Below are 26,660 nucleotides of genomic sequence, written 5' to 3'. Positions count from 1 at the left end.
TAAAGCTACTAAAAAAATAAAAGACACTGTTTGAGATGCAGATACATTTATTCTACTGAACAATCAACATGCTTAGGGAGACACCAGATGCCTCAGATACAATAATCCAGTCCATGAGCTTTACTCCCCATCAAGGCCTTTCTAAATCAAGAGACAGAAAAAAAAAAAAAAATTAGACAATCAAACAAATCTTACAAGATAAAAAAAAATATTAGAGAAGCAAGCATGCATGTTGATTTTCTACATTTGTATATACTGCACCATTTTGCTGGTGTTTTCTAAGATGTACATGTTTGTAAATTAGGGGTGACCTGTAATCCCAAAAAGGGATGGGACAAATGCATTGGCATGACACAGAAATAAAAAATATGTATCTTAGTATGTATGAATACGTGTGTGTGTGTGTGTGTGTGTGTGTGTGTGTGTGTGTGTGTGTGTGTGTGTGTGTGTGTGTGTAGATATATTATTACATATATTTTGGATATTTTAATCATGATATATCATCCAGATGGCAACAACGTTATTAGGGTTAGGGTTACCAACACAAAAAAAGCAAAACAAATCCAACAGACCTTTGACCCCACATCGCGGCTCTTAGCACGCAGCTTGTTGACCTGAGATTCAGCGATGTCAGCTCTCTCTTCAGCTTCATCCAGCTCATGTTGAATCTTGCGGAACTTGGTTAGATTGCTGTTGGCCTGTTCCTCCTGTAAGAAAGACAGACAACATCCTTGTCAGTGACTAACTGTATTTTTGTAATAATAATGTAGCTTCTGTAATGACACCACCTGAGACCACTGAATATATAATATACTTGTATATAAATATATATTTAGATGACAAGAAAAGTCATTTTATAGAGTAATTCCATGGAGGCTTGATGTTGTTTTGGCCATATATCCAAGATCTACAAACTAGTTTTTACTTCTGGGCGGCTGTGGCTGAGGGGTAGAGCGGTTGTCTTCCAACCAGAAAGTCGGCGGTTTGATCCCAGTCTTCCCTATCTGCATGCCAAAGTGTCTTTAGGCAAGATGCTGAACCCTGAATTGCCCCTTATGTAAAAAAGGTTTGTGTGAATGGGTAAATGGCAAAACTGTAGTGTAAAGTTTTGGTCATCAAGACTAGAAAAGCGCTTTATAAATACAAACCATTTACTGTAATGAAGAGCAAAAGAGCCATGGTATTGATGATGGACACACATGCAGTGGACTTGGATAGGTGTATTTACTTTAAATTACATCGTCCAAGATACTAAGATTACTTACAGCCTCCTCTGAAGTTCTCTTGTAGGATTTCACCTTCAGCTGAAGTTTGTCTACCAGATCTTGCAGACGGGCAAGATTCTTACGATCCTCTTCTGTCTGAAAACAATGAAGAGCAAAACTATTTATTTTTGGACAGAATTTGTATTGTCAGTATTCCACAATTTTGTAAATGGACTGAAACGTACCTGATAGGTCAACTCTTTGATTCGTCTTTCATATTTTCGCATCCCCTTGACAGAATCGCTTGACTTTCTTTGTTCAGCATCCAGTTCATTCTCTAGTTCTCTGATCTGATCAAAGAATGGACATGAAGTTTTAGTTACTGCATTAGGGTTGGGGTTAGATACAGTTTTGCATAAACTTCTTCAATGTGAGGAAACATTATACTTCTAAGATATGCAGTGTTGGTTTTAATAAGGAAATCAAATGAGTGAATTAATTATTCATTTTCTCAAGATCAAATTAGATTTCTTAGAAATTATTGACACTCACCCTGGCCTCGAGCTTCTGCAACTGCTTCTTGCCTCCCTTCATGGCGATCTGTTCAGCTTCATCCAGACGGTGCTGCAGGTCTTTGATGGTTTGCTCCATGTTCTTCTTCATACGCTCCAGGTGAGAGCTGGTGTCCTGCTCTTTCTTCAGCTCCTCTGCCATCATGGCTGCATCAGTAATGGCCTTCTTGGCCTTTTCCTCTGCATTTCTGGACTCCTGCACTGCTTCCTCCACTTCAGTTTGAAGCTGGGACGTATCGGCCTCCAGCTTCTTCTTCTGGTTAATCAGGCTGGTATTCTTTTTTTATAAAGTTAGGTCAAATATGTTATACAGTGCAATACAAGGCAACATTTAAAAAGTACAAGTGTAGTATCTGTCTTACCTGTGAGTGCAGTAGCTGCACCCTCTCACTAACATCCATCAGCTCTTGCTCAGCAAGTTTGCGACCTCTTTCAGTTTGCTCCAGAGCAGCTCTCAGCTCTTCCACTTCAGCCTGAAGCAGGTTATTGCGTCTCTCAACCATGGCCATGTTTTCTTTCATATCTTCATTGAATCTCAGAGAGTCATCAAGCTGGAGCTGAGCATCCTGGAATGCATAACATTTAAGTGTAAAGCAATTTAATTCAAGTGACAATATCATCCAATGTATCACCAGTGTACTTTTTGTCTTAATAACATAGTTACCTTCAAATGTGCATGAACAGATTTGAGTTGCTTCTGGGCCTCAGCTGCCTGCCTGTTGGCCTGGCTGAGCTGGATCTCCATCTCATTGAGGTCTCCCTCCATCTTCTTCTTCAGACGCATAGCCTCATTCCTGCTGCGACACTCAGCTTCAAGAGAGGTCTGAAGAGTGTCCACAGTTCTCTGTTGGTTTCTCTTTGCTTGCTCCATCTCTTCATCTTTCTCCGCCAGCTTGCGCTCGATATCAGCTTTCACCTGATTGAACTCAAGCTGGGCCCTGAGTATCTTACCCTCCTCATGCTCCAATGTGGCCTAAAAAAACAAACAAGATGTTACATTTCATTTCGTGGATTTTACTTGTTGTGGACACATAAAGATCTTTTAGGGTCTTAACCAAAAAGGCTCAACATGCCTCTGCTTCCTCCAGAGCTGTTTGTATCTCTGACTTCTCTTGTTCCAGCTGTTTTCGAATCTTCTCAAGCTCGTGAATACTCTTTCCACTCTCACCAATTTGTTGAGTGAGGTCAGATATTTCCTCTGAGAAACAAAACACAAGATTATCAGTTGTTTAGTCAATAGAACAAAGAGAAGTGTAAGATGGTGTTAAATCTTACCCTGCAGATTCTTGTTCTCTCTCTTCAGGGTCTCCAAATGATCAAGAGTCTCCTCATAGGAGTTCTTCAGTTTGAAGAGCTCAGTGCTCAGAGACCTTGCTTCCTTCTGAGAGCTCTCCAGCTCAGTTTGACACTCCTCATACTTCTGCTTCCATTCTGCCAAGACCTTAAATATGTATGTTTATGTGTCATTATTTTCAAATTCATCATCAGGAATTAAAATGACTGTGTAATTCTACCTTGTCAAAGTTTCTTTGCTTCTTGTCCAGAGCAGCAGCAGCAGCATTAGACCTCTCCACATCCACCATGAGATCTTCAATCTCATTCTGCAGCCTGTGCTTGGTCTTGTCCAGAGAGGAACATTTAGCATTCACTGCTTCAACAGCCTCCTCAGCATCCTGCAGACGCTGAGCCAGCTTTTTTCTGGAGAACAACAGAATTCATTCAGGGTTAGTTGTTTGTAAACTTTGCTGAAATGTTGGAAGTAGAAATATATTTGACTCACTTGGCCTCCTCCAGCTCCTCGGTCCTCTGGATGGCATCAGTTTCGTACTTAGTTCTCCACTGAGCCACCTCAGAGTTGGCCTTGGACATGCCGCGCTGTAGTTCAGCTTTGGCCTCCTGCTCCTCCTCATACTGCTCCCTGAGCAGGTCACAGTCGTGACGAGAGGACTGCACTGCATGGGCTAATGCATTCTTGGCCTGAAATAAAACATGAATTAATTATTCTCATATACCAACGCTCAGTCTGCACTCAGTGAGGTCTCACAGATATATTTTCCTACCTTAACTTCTTCCTCCAATTGTCTTTTAAGGTCTTCAACTTGCTGAGTGTAGGACTGTTTTCCTCTGGTGAGCTGAGACACCAGAGAATCTTTATCCTCAAGCTGCCTTGCAAATTCATCTAATTTTGACACAAGGAGAAAATCAGTACTTCATACCATCCCCCAAAACAGTGATTCAAATCAAATGAATACCATTCTCAGTTTGAAGCTTTGTTTTCTGCATGGTGAAGTCATTGATGGTACGCTGTCCTTCTTCTGACTTTGTTTTATATTCATTCATCTGGTCTTCCAGGGACCTGCACATTTTCTCCAAATTATTCTAAAAACAAAGGAGACAAATAATGCATAAGGAACGAAAACTGTATTTTACGGACACCATCCATCCATGCATTATCTGCTCATCCTGTTAGGTTTTCAAGGGGCACTGGAGCTAATCTATGCTGACATTGGATGAAAGGCTGAGTACATCCTGGACAGGTCACCTGTAAATCACAGTGCTCACATACTAAGACAAACACTCGATGCACAAATTCACATCTAATGTCAATTTAAAGTCTCTTAATAACCTAACCCCAATCTGCATGTCTATGAACTGTTGGAGAACACCAGAGTACCTTTGGAAAAGCCACGCAGACATGGGGAGGACATACAAACTCCACACAGATAGGCCCAAACAAAGAACCTTCTTGCTATGAGGTGACAGTGCTCAGCACTTCAAAGTACTCTACCTTTGTCTTCACAATATGTTCCATATTGGACACCACGTCATCCAGCTCCAGTCTGAGCTCACTCTTCTCCTTCTCCAGTTTCTGCTTGACTCTCTGCAGGTTGTCTATCTGCTCTCCCAGGTCAGCAACACTGTCAGCTTGTTTCTTCCTGAGTGTGGCAGCGGTGGCTTCATGATGCAGAGTGGCCTCTTCAAGGTCTCTGCGCAGTTTCAGGAACTCAGCCTCCCTCTTCTTGTTCATCTCAATCTGGACAGATGTTGCTCCACCGGCCTCCTCCAGCCTCTCACTGATCTCCTCCAGCTCTCTGGCCAAGTCTGCTCTCTGCTTCTCCACCTTGGCTCGGGCAGCTCGCTCTGCCTCAAGCTCTTCCTCCAACTCTTCAATACGGGCCTAGTCCAAAATAAAATTAAATCCATATATACGAATTTTTATTTGATATATATATAAGTTTTGGTCTCAAAATGTCACATTTATGCAGTAGTTTACTCAGCTTTCTTTATCCTGTCCAAAATATTACCTGCAACTCCTTTAGTTTTTTCTGGAGCTGGGCACTCATTGCCTGTTCATCCTCTACTTTGCCATTGAGCTGGCTGATTTCAAAGTCTTTCCTGTAGATGAAAAAAAATGGAAATGTATTAGCTGACAAATAGTTTGAAAAGTGTTTTAAAAATTGCACATCTTATATTACTTTTTCAGCCTCTCTTCAAGTTGCTGTTTGTCATTTTCCAGGTCCATGAGACTTTCTTGAGCTAACTTCAGGTCTCCTTCAAGCTTACGCTTTGCTCTCTCAAGATCCATCCGGACTTTCTTCTCTTGCTCTAGGGATCCTTCGAGCTGTAGGTTGTAATAAATATCTTTTTATTAATGTTTTTTATCATTAATATAAAATCCACCTGATCATTTAATTCTTACATCATCCACTTGCTGCTCCAGCTTGGCCTTGGCCTTGGTCAGAGTGTTGACTTTGTCCTCTTCACTCTGCAGGTCATCCAGTGTTTGCTGATGAGCCTCCTGTAAGGCTTTCTTTTCCTTGGTCAGCTTGGCAATGATCTCATCCTGAGCTGCCATCTCCTCGACCAGGTTCTTCACCTATAACCAGGAGACATTTTCATCAAGGACTTCATCACAGATCGTATTTGGGACACAGTCATTTTATTGTTGTTAGTGTTTGTGGTACCTTGTTCTCAGTGGCATGCTTTTCTTTCTCCACTTTGGCCAGAGTTAACTCTAAGTCATCAATGTCTTTCTTTAACTCAGAGCATTCGTCCTCTAACTTCCGCTTCTTTGCTGTAAGTTCAGCGTTCATCTCCTCCTCGTCCTCCAGCCTCTCTGTCATCTCTTTGGCTTTTGCCTCCAGCTGAATCTTGCTTTTGATCAGCCCTTCACATCTTTCCTCAGCATCAGACAGATTATCTTGCTCCTGTTATATTTAAAAAAGCAAAGCTTTACATCATACATCAGATTTACATGACCCTTGGTCTTATTTTAAAGTAATTTGTCATGCTCAATGATTCTAAACATACAGATTGAACTTGGAGCTGCAGGTCATTCTTCTCTTGGAGAAGAGACACCATTTTTTCCTCAAGTTCCTTCTTGCGGGCTTCAGATTTTGCATAGGCCTCTTTCAGTTTGGTGAACTCTTCCTTCATGTTGGCCATCTCCTTCTCAGACTCTGCTGACTTCAACAGAGGCTTGATTTTGAAATACATCTTCATCCAGGGCCAATTCTTGACCGCCATGAAGCCACGGATGTTCCATTGGATCACATACAGCGCATCCCTGCGGATAACAAATTGTCATTGCTCTTAATGCCCTCCAAACAAGGAAAACCCAGTGCTAACCTGATTGCACAAAGTGTAGTCTATACATAAATAAATGAGTACCTCTCACAGTGCTGTCCTTTGTTTGATGACTATTGCAATGGCAGCTTGGTTTGAGTTTGTTAGATGGAAAAAATGTGTATATCAGGGTAATGTGTTTTGTCAGGGGATTTGTTTTCCCTTTTTGTGAGGTTGCTTAGTGTTCTTGGTGGAGCTTTACCATATCCGAATTGTTGGTCTAAGGAGCGAGTGTGATATGCTGTGTAGATTGTATAAGCACCAAGATAATGATTTGTGATTTGGGGCTTTATGAATATATTTCATTTGACTTAACTTGACTGACCAAGTCGGGACAATCTGTGAGCAGTTACCTGCGTTCAACAATCTTCTGGAATTCAATTCTTGCTAGAAGTCCTCTTGAGCGGGCTTGAATACCAGTGATGATAAGTGCTAGTCGGTCATCGCGCATCTCCTCCAGCAGACCCAGCAGTCCAGCTTTGAAAAACACCTTTTTAATAGAGGAAGATTCAAATTGAAAATATTTTGGACTGATTACTGACGGTAAACTCAGCTTTGGCCAACTCATCACAGATATACAATAATTATCCCACCAGAGACACTGCATAGTATGCAAATTTGTAGATAAAAAAGTCACAGATACAGGGCTTGAAAATCAAGAAGGGTCTGTTTTGGTACATTTTTTTTCCCTTGTGCCATTGCAGCCAAAGTGAATCGCTGAAACCATCATACAGATCCAGTCCAGGAGCACATGTGTGTTTTGGTTGATGTGTGGATACCTGTATGTTTCTATATGGAATGTGTATTGCCTGTGGAAATGAAATTATTTCTACCTACAGTATTTATTGCTCTATCTAGATAGATATTTAGCAATTACATCTGTTATGCGAAATGCATTTACTTTTAATCAGCAATGAACATACTGACCTTAGTGTGCCCCAGTTTGTACTGGCTGTGGTCAATATCCAGAGAACCCAACAGTTTCTCAGCAGCCTTCTTGTTGTCAATGAACTGTCCATCAGGAATGGCATTAGGGTTCAAAATACGGTATCTTTGACACAAATAGAATTGATACAATGTTTTGGATGTCAGTAAAGAAATTGTGATCCCATAACAGTCTCACAAGACTGTTTTCATTGTTATTGGTTTGTTGGTAACATCCAAACCTCTGTTTGAAATCTCCATAGAGGATCCTGTTGGGGAAACCCTTTCTGCAGATCCTGATTCCTTCCAGCACACCGTTACAGCGCAGCTGGTGCATCACCAGGGGGTTCTCCATGGCCCCAGGAGTCTTGGTCTCATTGGGGATGATGCAGCGTACAAAGTGGGGGTGAGTAGACCTTAAGTTGGTCATCAACTTGTTCAGGTTCTCCTGTAAGATTTTGTCGGAACAATTTAATTTAATAGATGTCATAGCCATTCAAAAGTATGTTTTACACAGTGCTTGGTTAGGGATAGTCTAAAACTGTGTAATTGTAGACATCTCTTTTTTCTCAGCTGTTTAACAATAGTCTCGCTCCTTCATACAGTACAATGTGTGCATAACCACGCTGTGTCAAGATCAGAGCAGTAAGAATTGTTTGAAGATTTGAATGAAAGAGAAATAATTTACCCTGTGCAAAGCCGATACGGTCTGGAAGGATGAACCTTTCTTCTTGCTACCTTTGCCTTTCTCCTGAACTACAGTAAATAAAATCAATCTGTTAAATCCAGTCATCAGAAACGTTGATAGTTATTGAATCCATATTATGATTTATTTATTTTTTAATGTATTTTTTATAGCCTTTATTTTTGATAGGACAGAGTGTAAGCTGTGAAAGGGGGACAGAGAGAGAGTTGGGGAGGACATGCATAAATGGCCTCGGGTTCGGAATTGAACCCGGGCCTCTGCGTGTTTCAACATACCTGAATCAGCTCCTGCATACCCAACAAAAAGGATGGATAAAAGTTTAAGGTTAGACTTCTGGAAAAGAGTGACAACAGTCTCATTCAGGGGATCCTTGTTCTTCACCAGCCAGTTATTGATGTTGTAATCAACAGTTCCAGCGTAGTGCATCAGGGCAAAATGAGCCTCTGGTTTCCCTTTGATAACTCTGGGCTTCTGGAAGTTGGCAGATTTCCCCAGATGGTTGTCATAGAGCTTAGCTTTGAAGGTGGCATCAGAAGCTTTAGGGAACATGCACTCCTCTTCAAGGATGGACATGATACCCATGGGCTGAGGAGAATATGATAAAGAAAGTTAAGACAATTTTGACAAGCAGTATCAGTAAAGTTTAGTTTAAAACACACATACATTTTCATGGGTTATGTGATTTCATCATGTAAATACATTTTAATTCCCAAATAAAATAAAAATCGCACCTTTTCAATGAGGTCAATACAGGCCTGCAAATCCATACCAAAATCAATGAAAGTCCATTCAATGCCCTCTTTCTTGTACTCTTCCTGCTCCAGCACAAACATGTGGTGGTTGAAAAACTGTTGCAGTTTTTCATTGGTGAAGTTGATGCATATCTGCTCAAACGTGTTGTACTGTAATGACATTCATAGTTAGCATTACCTCAGGTGAGAGAACATTAAACAAAACTGTTGGTAGAGTTGATCAGCGTTGGCTTCCATTTCAAACTCACATCAAAGATTTCAAATCCAGCGATGTCCAACACACCAATAAAATACTGGCGGGGCTGTTTCGTGTCCAGGGATTGGTTGATCCTCACCACCATCCACAGAAACATCTTTTCATACACTGACTTGGCCAGCGCACTAACAGAATAGCTCACCTTGGGAAAATAAATTAGGGATTTCTTTAAAATTATACTTATAATTAATACATGAATGAAACTATCATCAAAAGGTCCCCTTCTACTCTTTACCTGGGCGACATTTTGTCCCTTGGTGACCCACTCGTTTCCTACTTTAACCCTTGGGTGGCAGAGACCTTTGATTAGGTCGGCAGAATTAAGGCCCATAAGATATGCGACTTTGTCAGCAACTGAGAAAGTGAAGAAAGGTAATCATGTCATACAGCTCTACCTCTTAAACCAGACATTGTACATGTGTTCTGTGCAATCCTGTCTCCTAGACATTACAACCAACAGAAAATACACTTTTTAGCTAATGTAATTGTGACTGAATCAAGTTTTCTATGGAAATAATGAGGATTTGTTGTTTATTAATGTATTCTGCATACATGTATCCTGAACATACAAGTTCGATAAATTTGCTTTCTGCCAAAAAAAACATATTTCATACAGCAGAAATAAACACCACTGGTTAATTCAACTTGCTTTCAATGCAATACTTTTACAATTTAAGCTTGATTAAAAGTATGATAATAATAATAATAATCGTTGTTGATTTCAAACACATCTATGTATAACACCATGAAAGAGCCTCTTACCCTCAGTTCCATCAGCCTCAGCCTGCTCCTCTCGCTGCTTTTGCTTAAACTTCATGTTGCCATGATGCATAATGGCACCAGTCAGCTTGTAAATACTGTTCTTCTCTTCTTGAGTGAAGCCCAGCACATCAAAGGCTTCCTAATTGAAATTTTTTAAAAGTCATTCTGGTATCCCCTTATTGTTATTGTTAAAAATTGTTGTTTGACAAATCATTATTTGTTGAATCAAAGCTCACATCAGTGGCCATCAGCTCTTCAGAATCACTGATAGATGCTACTGTTGTCTCTCCTTGGGAGATGAAGGCGTAGTCATAGGGGTTGTTGGTGATGAGCAACATGTCTAAAAAGATGTTTGACAAGATAATACATATTTATTTACACTACAATGTGTGATGCAGTAGCAACCATATATCACATTTGTGTGGAACACTTACCCAGAAGTTCGGGTTTTTTCTGTGACAAGATCTGGTAGAAAATATGGTAGTCCCTCTCAGCTTTGAGCTGGTAGGTCACACGAGACTTTTCCAAAAGGTCTGTAAGTATAGAATATATTATGTTATGTTAGGTTTATAGGGTTGTACACAAATTCTCTGGAACATGCCCATATTCAGCTTAGAGAGGCAACAAGTTGACTGGAGGTTGTTCATTTTTAGATCATCATTTAGTTTTACATGGGCATAACATTGGCTGTGTCGTTACCATGTTATAGGCTGAAATCTCCTTTGAATCAGAGTGTACATTGCTTTTTCTTACAATGTGTAACACATGTTAGCCCTGTGATAGACTGGAATACTGTCAAAAGTGTATCCGGCCTCTCACATGCTGGGATTGGCTTCAGCGCCGCATTACCGTTGTAAGGACAAAAGGTTTAAAGAATGGATGTATGGACAGATTTAATTTTACTCACAAGTCTCAATGTCGGCAGAGGCAAGCTTTCCTCGGTTGTCAAAATGAATTCTGATGAATTTACCCTAAGAGGAAAAGTAGTGCACGTTTATATTTAGAATTTAAAAAAATAACATGTTCAATTCATGATAATACACTTAATTCACTGCAGTCACACAGAAACTCACAAATCTAGAGGAGTTGTCGTTCCTGATGGTCTTGGCATTACCAAAGGCCTCCAGAGCTGGATTAGCCTGGATGATTTGATCCTCCAGGGTACCCTGAATTTGTTCAATAAGGGCAAGACTTAAGGTTTACTGCCAACTGATCCATATTTTTGTAGTTTACTATTAAGATATAGTGATGTAGTACAAACCTTCTTTTCAGCAGCTGCATCTTTCTTCCCACATGGCGCAGCTGCGATGCTCGCAAAGTACTGAATGACACGTTTGGTGTTTACAGTCTTTCCAGCACCAGATTCTCCACTAATGAGAGGAGAAATAGAAAGTTTTGAACCAAGAATGATCAACCTTATTTATTGAGGAGTTGTTTGTTGGCTGAGACTTACGTGATAAGGATTGACTGGTTGTCTCTGTCTGTCAGCAAAAGAAATGATCAAAATATCAGGTAAAGTGCCACAATGTCAGAAATGAATATTCAAAGTCGCTGATGGATAATGTACCTGCCAGCATGTACTGGTAGGCATTGTCAGAGATGGAGAAGATATGAGGAGGAGCTTCAGCCCTCTTCTTTCCTCTGTAGGCAGCAACCACTTGTTTGTTGTAGACTGGCAGCGCCTTGTAGGGGTTGACAGTCACACAGAACAGCCCAGAGTAGGTCTATGAGAATAAAAGAGAGAGAGAGAGAGAGAGAGAGAGAGAGAGAGAGAGAGAGAGAGAGAGAGAGAGAGAGAATCAGTAAATGATATAAGACTGTAGTTGTATACACTAGGTAAGGGATACACTCTATACCCATTAAATGTTGTTTTTAAAGCTTCCAACTCACATAGATCATCCATGCTGCGTAACGCTCTTTGAGGTTGAACAGCACAGCGGGCTCATGGAGGAAGGTGAACATCGCCATGTCTTCAATTTTATCGAACTTCGGCGGGTTCTGAGGGTGAACATCGCACTCCTTCACAGTGACAGTCTGCAGAAAGAGATTACTCACTTTAAAACCAAAATCCAGACTTGTATTAGTATGTATTTGAACTGAACTGATACGATGAAACTACCTTTCCAAATTCAGTATTAGCAGTGACTTTGTCACCGTCACGACTGGTGACGGAAGCCTTGACGTACTCAACCTCAGCGTCAGGAACGAAGCACTCCTTCTTCATGTCAAATATTCGAGTCTGGGCCTCCAGCCGCTCCTTATCCGACTTTCTCAGATAAGAAGCAGCAATCCCAAATTCTGCCATGACAGCATCACCCATTTTTCAACCTATTGAGAATATCAATCAATCAATCAATCAAATTTTAATTGTATAGCCCATACTCACAAATTACAATTTGTCTCATAGGGATTTAACAAGGTCTGACATCCTGTGCCCGTAACCCTCAACAAGAGAAAGGAAAAAATACTATAAAAAAAAAAATTTTAACAGGGGAAAAACATAGAAACCTCAGAGAGAGCCACATGTGAGGGATCCCTCTCCCAGGATGGACAGAAGTGCAATAGATGCCACGTGTGACCGAGAACATCAGTCAAATTTACAACATTGATTATGACAAATAATTTGTAGTATAATGGAAGGTAAATGAATTGAGGAGTTATTGTCAGTGATGATAGTGTGTGAGTAGGCATGTTGTATATCAAGCAGTCTTGTTGAAAATATTCCACGCTCAACTGCCACCAAGATCAGGATCCAAGATACATATAAACGATATAAAACACAACATAAAAAATAATACGTCTATGTATGACCCAATGATAATTCATAAAAGACCCAAGAAAATCTCAACATTCAAGACACCAATTTAGAAGATACAGACATAATGGAATCATGTAAACATACAAACACACTGTCTTTATCACAATACAAATAATACCTAAAGTCATATTCCTGTGAGCATGTTAATGTAGACTGAAATAGATGAGGGTCTATTATTGACCGGAGTTGAAACAGAATATCCCAGGTCTTTTGTTATGTCACACTGTAATGGCAAACACAATGTCAGAATAAGGGATTCATCTGCGGACACGTGCATGTTTGCAACAGAAAAGCATGATGATTAAAAAATAATTGGATTAATTATTGTTGTATTACATCATTAAAAAAATACCCCACTGTGACATGAATGTAGCCGTGACTCTTACCCGAGGTGTTTCACTCCAGGAATTTAGGAACTGTGCTATTTGTATAACATAGACAGAACACAAAAAACACAAATGTCTTATTATGTCATTATTTAATAAAGATGAATCAAGTATATACATTATTGTATTATTACCCCCTCCCCCAACTCAATTGGCAGCACATACTATCTAAATATAGTTGAGAATAACTTAACCAAGACCAGCACCTAAACAAACACTAAACAAAATGGTCACTCACACCAAACAGCAGTTCCTCACTTAAGTGGGTTTTCCCCTTACCTTTAACCGTCAACCTGTATCAAGTGAAATGATGGATCCAGTGGCTGACACCGGCTCTCCTCTCCATTAATAAAGGTTGTAAGTGAACCAAATATGGGGATGAATATCAGAGAAATGGCATCCAGGTTGTCTTTCACAAAAAGCATTCTCCAAATTGGGAAGAGCCCAGTGATGCTATTTGTTGCTCTAACCTTGTGAACAAGGCCAGACTGGACAATGACAAAAAAAGGGGGAGGCAGGAAGCGAGGGAGCAGGGAGGCTATGGTCAATCAAGTAATTATCTTCTGCCTAAGTTACATAAAAGTAATTTTGGAATTACAATGAACTTAATGATAAAGATTAAATTAATGAATTTAACTACAATGAAATTAACTTAATTCTGGAATTTTAATCAAGTAAACAAGTTTGTAAGTTTGTTTATTGTATGACATAAAACAAACAATAACACCTTGAACGGCATACAATAAATGGGGTAGAAATCCCCCTGGTCCACTATAGTGATTCTTAATCTGTGCAGGTTTATCATAGACTGTACCTTTATATTCTAACTAATTAAAGTCGGCTACCACACGGTGGATTAATGGGGCATCAAACAGCCCAACCTCTAAATTTCAACAATCATCTGACAAGTGATAGGATGTGAAATGCATTTCAAGAGGGAGAATAAAGAGCTGCAGCTGCTGTCTGAAAGGCAAGACAGGGCCAAGGTCACAGCTGTGAGATCTCTTTTGTTATCACTCATCACTGGCAACAGTACGGTCTACACCCTTCGTCTAACACTGGTCACATGGCATAGTTTCCTTGTCTTTATAGATACAGGATGTTCACAGTCAATACAGTCTTGCTAAAGTTCATACAGATACTTGACATAAAGAACTCCACACTTGTCGGTGACCTGCTGGAACCGGGAAAAAACTTTTCCACCTAAATAATAATTTAGTTCAACAATTCTCTCTGATCTAAAGTCAAGCATTCATTCATTTGACTGGTATTAAGACAGTTCAAATAGATAAACCGTTATAAGAAGCTAATGTGGCTGCAATCTCCGAAGCTCACTCACTGCACAGACACGGGTGGTTGGATGTGGAAGGGGAGCAATCCTTTGTAGAGAGTAGCCAACATTTTGGCTCAGGTATTTCCATAATGTATAAATGGCTAATAGTGCATATAATGCCATAGTGGGTGTAGAGTTGAAAGATATTGGGTGAACCTAAAACATAGCACAGAAAGGCAGCCATTAATGGGTATCACTGATTAGTAATAACAGAACCCTGAGGCCATTTATTCCAATGAACATCTGAATAACTTATAAGCTTTGATTTATAAAGTATTAATTACAGCATATACATGTATATTTTAGGATTCAATTAATTAGACTTAAATTATGAGTTGAATTGTTTTTTGTAACTGAGGTACCATATGTTGTATTTATACGCTAACATTTGCTGTGTATTGGAGAAAGTCTTCAAAGGTTAGATCATTTGTAAATATGATAATATAATATTGCAACATTATCATCATTGAAAGAGACAATAAGCTGAAAATAACAAAAACAGATATCTCCCAGTGAAAAAGTGGTGTCATATACATAAAAGACACAGATGTCTGGAATGTTTGTTGTAATAAAAGCCAATACCAGTGTGTGTGTGTGTTTTAAAGAAAACGATCACTGCAGTTTATACGTTTCTTCCTGCTTCTGCCTGCTGCACCCGGCTGCTCCACCTCTCGCCTGATTAATGCGGAGGATTTGTTGCTGTTGTGAACGCATGTGCGCAGAGATCCTCCCGCTGTGTGTGTGTGAAAGGCAAATTGCGGGTAAAGTCCATAGTCAATTCTCTGAATTTTTTGAAAATGGAAAGCTGTCTTTGCAACAGCAGCACCAATACTAATACCACTCAAAAACACTAGGCGGGTAAAGTTGTCTATTGCTCCTTTAATAAATGTGTAAAAAGAGTGGTTTTGCAATCAAGGTTTGCTTGGGATGTCACATGTACCAGGCTAACAGGAAAGGCATAGGGTTTCATTCAGTCCTGTTTTTGTTTCCTGTCAGTGTTCCCAATTTTATTCCTACTTACTGCCTGCAATTGTCCGTTGTTTGCAATCCTGAGTCCTGAGAACTACAAAAACTAACACCATCATTAATAATATATATATAATTTTAGAAAAGTAAAAACATGACACATAGTTACATGTGTCATGTTGTGCACTGAAACAAACTCATATCGTTGTGACCTGTGCTATAGACTTCTACATAAAAGATAGCTGATGCAAGTGCCCTTGGCCGGCTCCTGTTGACATGGCATTGTTTTCTTCTCTTTATCCTTGAGGACAAAGATAACTTGTGAAATTCCTGCTGGGTGCCTTTGGGGCTTGCTGGTACAAAGGAGCCCTAGGGGACAGCTTGTGACGTGGATGGTCAGGACCGGTTTTTATTTTTTCATTGACCAGCAGCGACAGGTGATAAGCCCATAAGAAACAACTGCTGTATTGTATATACTGTGCAATGTTGGATACTATATACCAGAATAAGCCAATAACTCAATACGTCAATAACTGCACATAACTCCACTATCATACCGTGAATGACAATGAATTGGCTACCAAGGATAATGGCATCCAGTAGCTTTCTGAAAGATGTAATATGATTCTCTTGGTCTGACAGAGAATTTAAGCAAACTTGGAACATTCTGCCGCAAATTGCATCCCATAAACTGTGTTGTGCCATTTATATGACCTTGACCCCAACTGTCTTCTGCTTTCGATCACATCTCATCCCACAAGGCCTTGTTCCTGCTTGCATCCATACTAGAATTCTCATCTTCTTTTCTTATACCTCAGTCTATTCCAGGATCTAGCAGAGCACTTGGCCGTCCATTAAAGGTCTCATTCTCAGCTGTCTACAGTCTTTGTGTCTTGGACTGTTACAAACACATGAATGCACAAGGGAAAGTGTGAGGCACCTTGCCTCACTTAAGTTTGAAACTGGAGCCATCAAAGCTATTGTTAGTATTTGTTCCCTTGTTCTTGTGAAAGGTCACTTCTAAGGGGATGTTGAATTTTGGCAGAGGCTTACAGGAGTTGAGTGGTCTCTTGCTTTGTCTTCTCTCCACTCATTCAGACTATGGACCTCTTTGTGGACTCATATCTCTTGTCTTCTGATGAGGCAATGATCAGGATATGGCAAAATAATAGAAAGGTACTGTTGAACATTTAAAGCTACTGTCTATTTTTTTAACAACACCTCTAATCTTTGGGAAAACTTTGATTTCGAAAGGTTCGGATATTTATTTTAGCCATTATATATGATAATATCAATATCCTGTTTTGACTGATGAAATTATGTTGCTTGAATTCATTAGGTCTCTCTCACAGGACTGCACTCCAAAATACAGAGTCCAGATTATCTGCTGCAGACATCTGTCTTAATTCTGTTTTCCAAATGGCCCTCCCTCATCTGGCTTTGCATGTTACTGCTTGTTACAGAAATGTGACCTCCACAACTGATATGAAGGTTAATGGCTTTAACATTAGTTGTATTGATTTTTAGAATTTGGACATTTATGTAAAATGGAAGCGAATGCCCAATGAAGCCCATATTTATGTTGAAATACAACAACTTTTTAAATGGGCAGAAGGCTACATTTCAGTTACTGCTACCATACATGACAATAACACAACAGGGGATGCAAGATTTATTATTAGTGAGGTTCTTGTTTTATTATGTTATAGGTATCATCATAGGTCACAACTTTTCTGCATGCATTATTATTGCAAATTCTGGCTTCCCCAATCTCCCTCCAATAATCCCCAAAAATCAATTATGACAAAGAATTGTTGAATCTAAATGGATTGTACCGCACTATTGACTAGACATTAGTCCTATACATGATTTGTTAGGTGGCTTCTAAATTCTCTTTCAATGTCTTTTCATTTTCAATCACGCCCAAACCGTACTTATCTTATCAAGTTCTGCATTTGTGTTTATTTGGGATTATGTTTAATAAAAAAATCGTTGCACTTTATTTCCCAAAAAAGCGTTAAAAACGTAACGTAAGCATAATAGGTGTTGTCAGTGTGTTACCAAACGGAAATAGGCTGCGTCAGTGCCCTCTGTTGATCCAACGTGAGGTGGAAATACTTAAAAGACTCACTTGACTTATGATAACAAATTTAATCACTCATGTTCATGTAGTTTGTCGCAACAATATCACTGTGTAGAAAGCGTACTACACTGTCTTCAGTTGGTTAGACATTTTATTTCGTATACATTTCTTTTCAACTTTTTATTTTAACAATCAGACAATACACACACATTAATTCACCTTCTTTTTATTAATTGACAGTAATAAGAATTCAGTCATGAATGATTGGGTCTTATTTCATTCAAAATACACTTGGAATGAAAAAACATTTATTCTTTTTATTTTGAGTTTAATTCAATTATTATTTGTTCATTATTATCATTGTTGTTATATTTAGTGTATTTATCAGTTGAATCCAAATGGGAATATTTTTTTTTCTTTAATTTAAGTAGTAAGTCAAGTTTTGCACTGTATGAATATGAACTACTTCACTCGAGAAACAACAAAAACATGCTTAGGGAGACACCATTACACAAAACAAGTGCCCTCAGAAATGATCATTTTAGAAGGAACTTCACTCGTCCTCAAGTCCTTTCTGAAACAAAAGAAAGAAAATATCAAAAGTATGGCTCTTAGCACGCAGCTTGTTGACCTGAGATCCAGTGATGTCTGCTCTCTCTTCAGCTTCATCAAGCTCATGTTGAATCTTGCTGAACTTTGTAAGATTGCTGTTGGCCTGTTCCTCCTACAGAACATAAACAACATGTATGTTTAAGTTACCAGAGAGTGCTTAGTTTCAATGGTCAGTTTAGTTGAAAGCCTGGCAGTGCCCTTTCTGAACCTGCCTTACTTGGACCGTGTTAATGCTCTGGAGCTACTTCAGAATTAGTGATTGTCAATAGTGAGTCTTCCTCAAACTACAATCTTCTGGAATACAATTCTTGCCAGAACACCTCGGGATCTTGTTTGGATGCTGGTGATGATTAGAGCTAAACGGTCATCTCCTTCAGCAGACCAAGTAGCCCAGCTTGGAAGAACACCTGATATTTACAAACAAATAAGATCAGTGGTACCACTCACAAAATGCATGATGGTTGAATCACATTGACAGTTGGACTTTGAATGAAAGTATTAGAACTAAGTATGGCCTACATGTGTCTGCCTTTAGAGAATTGCAGCAGAAAACCACAAACACAGTCCTTTAGCATACTGAGGCAAGAAAACAAACATTTGCATCTATATTTCAAAATATATGTCCCCAATTCTGACCTTGGTGCGCCCCGGTTTGTACTGTTTATGGTCTATATCCAAGGAGCCAAAAGGCTTCTATAAGCTTTCTTGTTATCGATGAGCTGTCCCTCAGGAATAGCACTTGGTATAAAAATACGGAACTTTTGTAGTGTAGATAAAAGACAATTTCTGTATTATTTTATGTGATGTGAAATATCAAAAATATCTTTGTCACTATGTGGAGCGACGCCTGCGAGCTAGTTCAGGCAGCCAACTGGAGCTGCGCTGCTATAATCATGTGACATACACCAGGCGACATACCTCACTCTCCACAACCATCTATAATACACACCCACCTTATTAGGCGGCCTATTTAAGTGGAGAAAATTTCCCATCATCCCCTTTGCTCGACCCGCTGCTGCGTCAGTATTGCTGCCAGTTGCTTCAGCCCCTCCACCGCCCCAGCATCAACCTGTAGGCTCCGACAGGGGGGGGGGGTTATAAGTATTTGCTCATCACTCCCATCATATCTATGTAATCATAGATAGGGGGAGTGATTAAGTTGGAGCCTGGACGCCAAACACTAAACCTGTTCTACTGTTGCAATAAACATTTGAACGTGAGTTGTCTGACTGAAATGTATTACTGGCTGCCTAATCAAAATAGGAGAAGGAGGAAACAAAATATAAGTGGAATGAAAAAAACAGATAATATTTCTTTTCATTTTGATTGGTGTCTGTACATCTAATAGCCTGTCTCACCTTCGCAATGAGGTCAATACAGACCTGCAGTTCCATACCAAAATCAGTGAAAGTCCATTCAATTTTTTGTACTCTTCCTGCTCCAGCACAGGTTGAGAAACTATTGCAGTTTTTTATCTGTGAAGTTGATGCACAGCTGCTCAGACATGTTGAACTGTAATGAAATGGATCCACAGTGTGTATTGTTTTCAAGCTCGTTTAAAAAATTTCAAATCCAGCAATGTCCAGCACACCAATGAAGTACTGACGAGGCTGCTTGGTGTCCAGCGAGTGGTTCATTTTTATTACCATCCACAGAAACATCTTCTCATACACTGCCTTAGACAATGCCCCAACAGCATAATACACCTAAAAAGAAAATGCATAAAAACACTGCTTTGAACCTTTCTGGACTTTTAGAATTGAACTAAAAATCTATCTTCTCTCACCTGGGCGACGTTTTTTCCCTCGGTCACCCACTCATTTCCTACTTTGACTCTGGGGTGGCAAAGACCTTTGATGAGGTCGGCAGAGTTCGGACCCATCAGATAAGCAACTTTGTCAGCATCTATGGAAAGATTGTGGTATTGATTCATCAAAGTCATCACCTTGCCTGTCATGGTCCACCCTCATCATTCTCTTATCCCTGAGTTTTTTTGTACACTTTTTCTCACGTCTCTTACCCTCAGTGCCATTAACGTCGGCCTGCTCGTCTCGCTGCTTCTGCTTAAACTTCATGTTACCATGATGCATTATGGCTCCGGTCAGCTTGTACATGCTGTTCTTTTCTTCTTGAGTGAATACCAGTATATCAAATGCTTCCTGAATAAGATAATGCAAGATTAAAATTGCATTTCTGGCTTTGTAAATGTTGATTTATAAATTTAGATTTCATGGATGCAAAGACTCGGTGGCCATCAGTTCTTCGGAATCATTAATGGAGGTTACTGTTTTCTCTCCTTGGGAAATGAAGGCGTAGTCATAGGTGTTGTTGCTGATGAGCAACATGTCTAAGGACCAGATATAAACATGTCATAAAATATCTGGATGAATTTAGACACATTAATAATTTTAGTGTCAGTAGCAATTTAGATTTAAAGACTTTATCTGAGACATTTACCCAGAAGTTCAGTTTTTTTCTGGGACAAGACCTGATAAAAAATGTGGTAGTCCCTCTCAGCTTTGAACTGGTAGGTTAAACAAGACTTTTCCAGAAGCTCTGTTTGGAGAAATCAATCGTTGAAAAGTTGACTTGGTTTTGAAAGCGAGTTTACTCACAAGTTTCAATATCAGCAGAGGCCAGCTTTCCTCGATTGTTGAAATGAATTCTGATAAAGAAGAGTCCGTTGATTCAGTCACTTTGCAGATACATTTTTGCAATCACACAGAAACTCAGAAATCTAGAGGAGTTGTCATTCCTGGTGGTCTTGGCGTTAACAAAGGCCTCCAGAGCTGGATTAGCCTGGATGATTTGGTCCTCCAGGGTACCCTGAATTTGTCAAAGATGCAAGTTCAGATTCATCGCTAAGTATGTAAAATTACAGAATCTGTCTCGGACTCGGATATATTATTTCTAAATGATGTATTGTGCTTTACAACTGAAACTGAAGTACTCATCGATATATTTCTTAATACAGACCTTCTTCTCAGCAGCTGCATCTTTCTTCCCACCTGGCGCAGCTGCGATGCTCGCAAAGTACTGAATGACACGTTTGGTGTTTACAGTCTTTCCAGCACCAGATTCTCCACTAATGAGAGGAGAAATAGAACATTTTAAACCAAGAATGATCAACCTTATTTATTGAGGAGTTGTTTGTTGGCTGAGACTTACGTGATAAGGATTGACTGGTTGTCTCTGTCTGTCAGCAAAATAAATGATCAAAATATCAGGTAAAGTGCCACAATGTCAGAACTGAATATTCAAAGTCGCTGATGGATAATGTACCTGCCAGCATGTACTGGTAGGCATTGTCAGAGATGGAGAAGATATGAGGAGGAGCTTCACTCCTCTTCTTTCCTCTGTAGGCAGCAACCACTTCTTTGTTGTAGAGTAGGTATATCATAGAAAGAGAAGGGTGGCAGATAATCAGAAGTTAATGCAACGTCTTACATATTTATACTGCTTATTAACGGATGCTTTAAAAATGAAGTTGACATTTAGTCTCTTACGTAGATCACCCATGCTGCTTGACGCTCTTTGAGGTTGAACAGCACAGCGGGCTCATGGAGGAAGGTGAACATCGCTATGTCTTCAATCTTATCGAACTTTGGTGGGTTCTGAGGGTGAACATCACACTCCTTCACAGTCACAGTCTGTAGCAGAAAATGAGAAATGTTCGGTCAAAGTGATCAAAGCCTTGAACCGGTTGCATTCTTCTAAACCAACATTTTATCTACCTTTTCCAAATTTAGTTTAACTTTGTCACCATTGCGACTGATGATGGACGCTTTGACGTACTCAACCTCAGGGTCAGGAACGAAGCACTCCTTCCTCATGTCGAATGGACGAGTCTGGGCCTCCAGCCGGTCCTTATGTAACTTTCTCAGGTAAGTGGCAGCAACCCCAAACTCTTTCATGGCAGCGTCTCCCATTTTTTAACCTGACAAACAGTTGCACATATCAAGATATGATACCAATCACATAAAGCATGGACTCAGAATGTGAACAACAGAACCTTTATTGCGTTGCATTGTCCATTAGTATGCCACATACTGTATCATATAATGAGAAGGTAGGCAGTATTTTTTTGTTGTGTCAGAATGTGTTATCTGACATAATGGTCTTTCCTAAATTAAAATAAAGTAAAATGAAATTATATGTGTGGTGGTTCATTATTCATGTACTATATTGAGGTTGTTAAGTTAACTGAGACACAGATCAAAGAAATGCTTGAACAAAATAATGTTATGAGAGAGTTTATTCAAAAATTATTGTGCAAATTACCTCGACATCTTAATCACATGTCCCCAATTGAATTCTGAAAGTTGCACAAATGTCAGTCTGGACTGAAATTGCGGGGCCATAATCATGATTAAAGATATTTCAAAGTGGCATTTACCTTGAGTGGGTTGGAGTGTAAAGCAGACCAGTATCACTGTGGGTCTCACTATTCAACACATCATTCCATTACTGCTACCATCAAATCACCATCTATTTCCACCAACAAAGAACATGATATCACTAAAACCTTTCAGCATAAACAAATAACAAAAGACATGTTTTTAAATCCTATAAATAGGTTAAAAGTGCCACAGTTTGATCCCACACATCAATATTAATGTTTGCTTACCTTTGACTCAACCTCTAATCAAGAGTAGTGATCAGCTGCTGACAGCTGCCCTTCCTCTGTTACTAAGGGTTGTTTATCCACCAAATATGGGATGAAATCTTGGAGAAAACATTAGAAAAGCTTTCTCCAAATTGGGCAGGATGCACTGTTGCTATTTGTTGCTCTCACCTTGTGATAAACACAGAGAGGACAACACATGCTGCAAAGCAAGGGGAGGGCACGAGGTGGGGATCAGGGACAGGCTGATATCAAATGTCTCCAATTTTACTCATATAAATAATAACACATCATTGTATGTATATTTTTATGAGCTAAGGGCTTTATATAGGTTTCTAATTCTTAAAATGAAATTTGATTTGGTATTTCACACATTAGAGTCTCTCTTTCTTTTAAAGGCCATTTAAATCTTAAACTTAAATAATGCAACTTTAAAACCACTGCCCTGTGGTATAAAATCAAGGTTTTTTTGGTTCTTAATGATGAGAGCAATGAACTGATGGAAATAACATGAACCAATATGCCCACACTCTATATTGTGATTTAGATAAGATGATCAGAGCTGTGCTTAGTTACCTGGCAGGTTAAAACTTTGATAGTCAAAAATGTTGAAATCATAAAACAGACAGCAGGTCGTGAAGTTGTTCCATTTAAAGGTTCAGTATGTTAGATTTAGGTGAAAGGGCAGAAGTTGAATACAAAATAATCCTAGTGATGTTTTCACTAGTGTGTTTCATCTAAATTGTATGAACTGTATTTTTCTTTATCCTAGAATGGGTCCTTTATATCTAAATACTTTATATTTACATCTGGATCAGGTCATCTTTACGGAGGCCACCATGTTTTTTACAGTAGCCCAGACTGGACAAACTAAACACGTTTTGAGTTTATATGAATACTGAAGGCTACCACAGGTTTCTCTTTCATGTTTCGAAGAGGAGGTTAAGGAGAGGCTGCAACATGCAACTTCACCACTAGATGTCACTAAATTCTACACACTGTACCTTTAAATGTGATGTCAAAGAGTGATGATGTTTCCTCCCACAGTAACAGACCCAGTTGATTATCCATGTGAAATCCCAAACAAAAGGCTGACAGACAAGAAAGACGAATAACTCAATGACTCTATTTCACTTTCAAACAATATTTTGAGAACTGCTGAAGAAAAAGATAAAGTTCACTGAAGGCTACTTATGTCAAGTGGTGGTCAGGGGGGTCATAAAGTGTCACAGCTGTTGTCAAGTGAGAGCTGAGTTCAAGGACTTTGAATTATCACTCACCACTGTTCTCTCTAGGTCTGTCCCCTTTGTCTCATGCTGCCCTTGTGGCATTAGTCCCTTTCCTTTGGCCTCGAGGACAAAGATAACCCTGTGAAATTCTTGTCTGGATTTTTCTTCTCTGATGTAGAAGGGCAGGCAGTGTTTGAGGGCGCTGTTCTGGCTGAACAATGTGATATTGTGATGAAATTAGGGTAACAGGTGCAGTATACATAGAAACATGCCCTTATTTTTAAGTTTCAGCATTATTAAAGTTGTATTCCCTTTTCAAAATATATTTTCCTTCTTTTGCCTCCTAGTGGTTTGAGTCCATGATGCATAGAAACATTGACTGAACCTCGGGGTCGATTTACATAATTATAACAATCAGGTTTTTTTTACATTTTCTTTTGTAAAATGTAAAGGAACTCTGGTGCTGAGCAATGTTCCAGTTGACCTTACTCAGAATTTGCTTTGACGTTGTTGGACTCATTCTCATTCTCAGCTGTCTAAACCCCTGTGGAAATCTTCATATGTGCTGTGTGGCCTTCCTGGCTTTCATCTCCTCCTCACACACTGACGCACAGCCACACTCCATAAGGCGAGGCCGGTATTTGACAGCTAAGCTCTTGAGTGGAAAGGACAAATGTTGTCACCTTGATATTATATGTTATATTGTTGGTGGTGTCGGCTATTTCATCTTAAAGCATTTCCAAAACATCAGGGGCCTGAATGTTCAGCCATTGACACAGAGCAGCCTAACGCAAAGATAACAATATTGAAGTGATGATCTCAAAGATAAACAATGCTATGGCTTTGATAGTTTTGTTAGTATTAGAAAGTGGATGATGAAGAAATACAGTATGCCATTTATTTATAATCTTATAATGTCTCTACAGATGCCTTAAACCTTTGAAGGACAGTGGTGTGTGAGATCAATGTCAGTGTTTGGGTGTTAGACAGAGTGGAGCTCAGATCCACCCTTCACTTTGCTCCTTCTGACGGTGCAAGACGTTGTGAATCCGTCCGTCTTTGTGCTGCTGCTGCAAAGCTGTGAGGTAAGCTCGTCACCGATTTCGTTTCAAGAGTTTTAAATTTCAGATTTTAGATGTTGTGAATTCAGTTTATTGTTTCTGCTTTTTGTTTGTGGATATTGCATTTTGTCTCAGTTGATTTAATTTAGTGTATTTCACAGTTAATGATACTTGCACGTTAACCCGAGCAAACTGTTTAACTGAATGTCAATAACGCAGGACAATATGGTTTAAATCACAATAGCAATATTAATATTATTATTTTAGTTTTTACGATATTGATAAATGAAAAATAGCATCAAATGACACGTGCATTAATGAAAACTAACTCTGTTTTTAATAATGTAACTAATAATGTTTATTTTAACTACACTTGCTCTGAATCACTCAATTGGACAGCAGAGATTTGTAACAAGGTAACATGAGAATTCAAAAATTTGATAAACAATAATATTCAATAATTGTCCAAGAATTCAATCCAACACAATGTTAGTGAATCAAAACCTCCCCCATATTTCAACCGGATGTTTAATGCAATACTATTACTACTAAAATGTGATGTAACAGAGGAGGAGGAGAAATGTGTTTCCTATAGTTAGTTGCTTAGTGAAATCTAAAATGCTGAGTGAATGTTTAGTAGCAAAAAAGGTAAATTTACCCACAGATAGACATCACATTCTTGGTTTCCACAGCTCTTTATAGATTTACATTTCACACAAGATTTAACTGTTCCTCTTTGACAGCTACAGAGTTGATAAGGTTGAGGTTTCTACCTTCTTTTTACCCTGTTAAAAGGTGTTTTTTAGTAGTTTTTCCTTACTCTTGTTGAGGGTTAAGGGCAGAGGATGTCACACCTTGTTAAAGCCCTATGAGACAAATTGTGATTTGTGAATATGGGCTATACAAATAAAATTTGATTGAAATTTGATTGGTAAGCAGAGCAGATGAGTGGTTTTTGGAAGCTCTTCTTTTTGACAATAGAGATTAGAAGACGTAGATTATGTAGATATGTAGTGTATTGATGAACATAAATCTATTTAAACAATGAAGCTTGTTATATATTTTGAAGACTTGAGAGAAAAAAATGGGTGATATGATGTTTGCAGCTTTGTTTCGATTGTATGAAATATTTTTAGAAACGAGTGACACACTTTTATCAAGAAAATTTGCAGTTTTGAGAATTCTTGAACAAGTTACTCTCTATAGGAAACTAGTAAAAAAAACTACTGGGTGTTTTAATCAGTTGTATGGAAGAAACTTTATAAGTTGCTAAGATGTAATATTTCCGTGCAGTGTGAATTACTGCGCTTGCAGACGTTCATGTCACTCACACTATTATGACATCCCAGAACATTTGGCAAAAGCCACTTATTAATAGCACATGTGTCCTGTTCTGTTCATAGCTCATATCTTATATTGCAACATAAAAGTTAGATTTTGATATACTTTTATATGCAGTGTAGACCATGTGCTGACAACACTGCTCAATACTTTCAGCAGTTCAGATTGTCAGCACAGGGGGGTAGGAGTCTCCCACTTAACCCCAGCAGCCCTTCCTTCAATATGTGACTCTCATTCAAAGTAAACAAGTTAGTTAGATATAAGGCCTGTGTGTGTCTATATATATATATATATATATATATATATATATATATATATATATATATTCTTTTTAAATTTTTTACACTTTTGAAACATTTTAATGTTGTATGTTGTGTTGCTGGCAAAACCAGGAAAATCTGGGT

General features: G+C 39.0%; 2 protein-coding genes and 1 long non-coding RNA gene across 4 annotated transcripts in view; 1 reads left to right on the top strand and 2 right to left on the bottom strand.

Moving 5' to 3' along the window:
* LOC117778272 overlaps positions 1 to 26,660 on the top strand; it is a 29,267-nt gene that overhangs the window by 1,754 nt on the left and 853 nt on the right. For both annotated transcript variants that reach the window (XR_004616764.1, XR_004616765.1), the window contains exons 2-3: positions 7,591 to 7,733; positions 24,781 to 24,939. This is a non-coding gene — a long non-coding RNA (uncharacterized LOC117778272). The remainder of the gene's footprint in view (positions 1 to 7,590; positions 7,734 to 24,780; positions 24,940 to 26,660) is intronic.
* LOC117778268 (myosin-7-like) lies at positions 28 to 12,123 on the bottom strand. The gene is made up of 37 exons (XM_034613727.1): positions 11,923 to 12,123; positions 11,694 to 11,837; positions 11,371 to 11,527; positions 11,257 to 11,284; positions 11,065 to 11,173; positions 10,877 to 10,969; positions 10,711 to 10,774; positions 10,238 to 10,336; positions 10,040 to 10,143; positions 9,804 to 9,942; positions 9,277 to 9,395; positions 9,034 to 9,183; positions 8,765 to 8,935; positions 8,309 to 8,618; positions 8,016 to 8,083; positions 7,570 to 7,775; positions 7,331 to 7,454; positions 6,757 to 6,893; positions 6,089 to 6,344; positions 5,743 to 5,985; positions 5,478 to 5,654; positions 5,254 to 5,399; positions 5,083 to 5,173; positions 4,566 to 4,955; positions 4,030 to 4,156; positions 3,838 to 3,956; positions 3,558 to 3,754; positions 3,292 to 3,475; positions 3,053 to 3,218; positions 2,851 to 2,975; positions 2,442 to 2,750; positions 2,140 to 2,343; positions 1,758 to 2,054; positions 1,451 to 1,555; positions 1,266 to 1,361; positions 573 to 707; positions 28 to 141 (listed from the first exon to the last, which is right to left on the bottom strand). Exons 1-37 carry the CDS (start codon positions 12,121 to 12,123, stop codon positions 121 to 123), a joined length of 5,811 nt encoding a protein of 1,936 aa, XP_034469618.1. The 3' UTR covers positions 28 to 120.
* LOC117778269 (myosin-6) lies at positions 19,460 to 21,930 on the bottom strand. The gene is given in 12 exon segments (XM_034613728.1): positions 19,460 to 19,516; positions 19,561 to 19,707; positions 19,788 to 19,906; positions 20,022 to 20,162; positions 20,247 to 20,348; positions 20,459 to 20,557; positions 20,617 to 20,827; positions 20,978 to 21,086; positions 21,170 to 21,197; positions 21,284 to 21,443; positions 21,508 to 21,651; positions 21,736 to 21,930. Coding segments are annotated over 12 exon segments (1,512 nt in total).

This window comes from Hippoglossus hippoglossus, chromosome 17 (genome assembly GCF_009819705.1).
Source record: "Hippoglossus hippoglossus isolate fHipHip1 chromosome 17, fHipHip1.pri, whole genome shotgun sequence".
In the NCBI taxonomy this organism is placed as follows: Eukaryota; Metazoa; Chordata; class Actinopteri; order Pleuronectiformes; family Pleuronectidae; genus Hippoglossus; species Hippoglossus hippoglossus.
The sequence above is the reverse complement of the archived record's forward strand: the minus strand, read 5'-3'. Positions and strand labels throughout refer to the sequence as shown.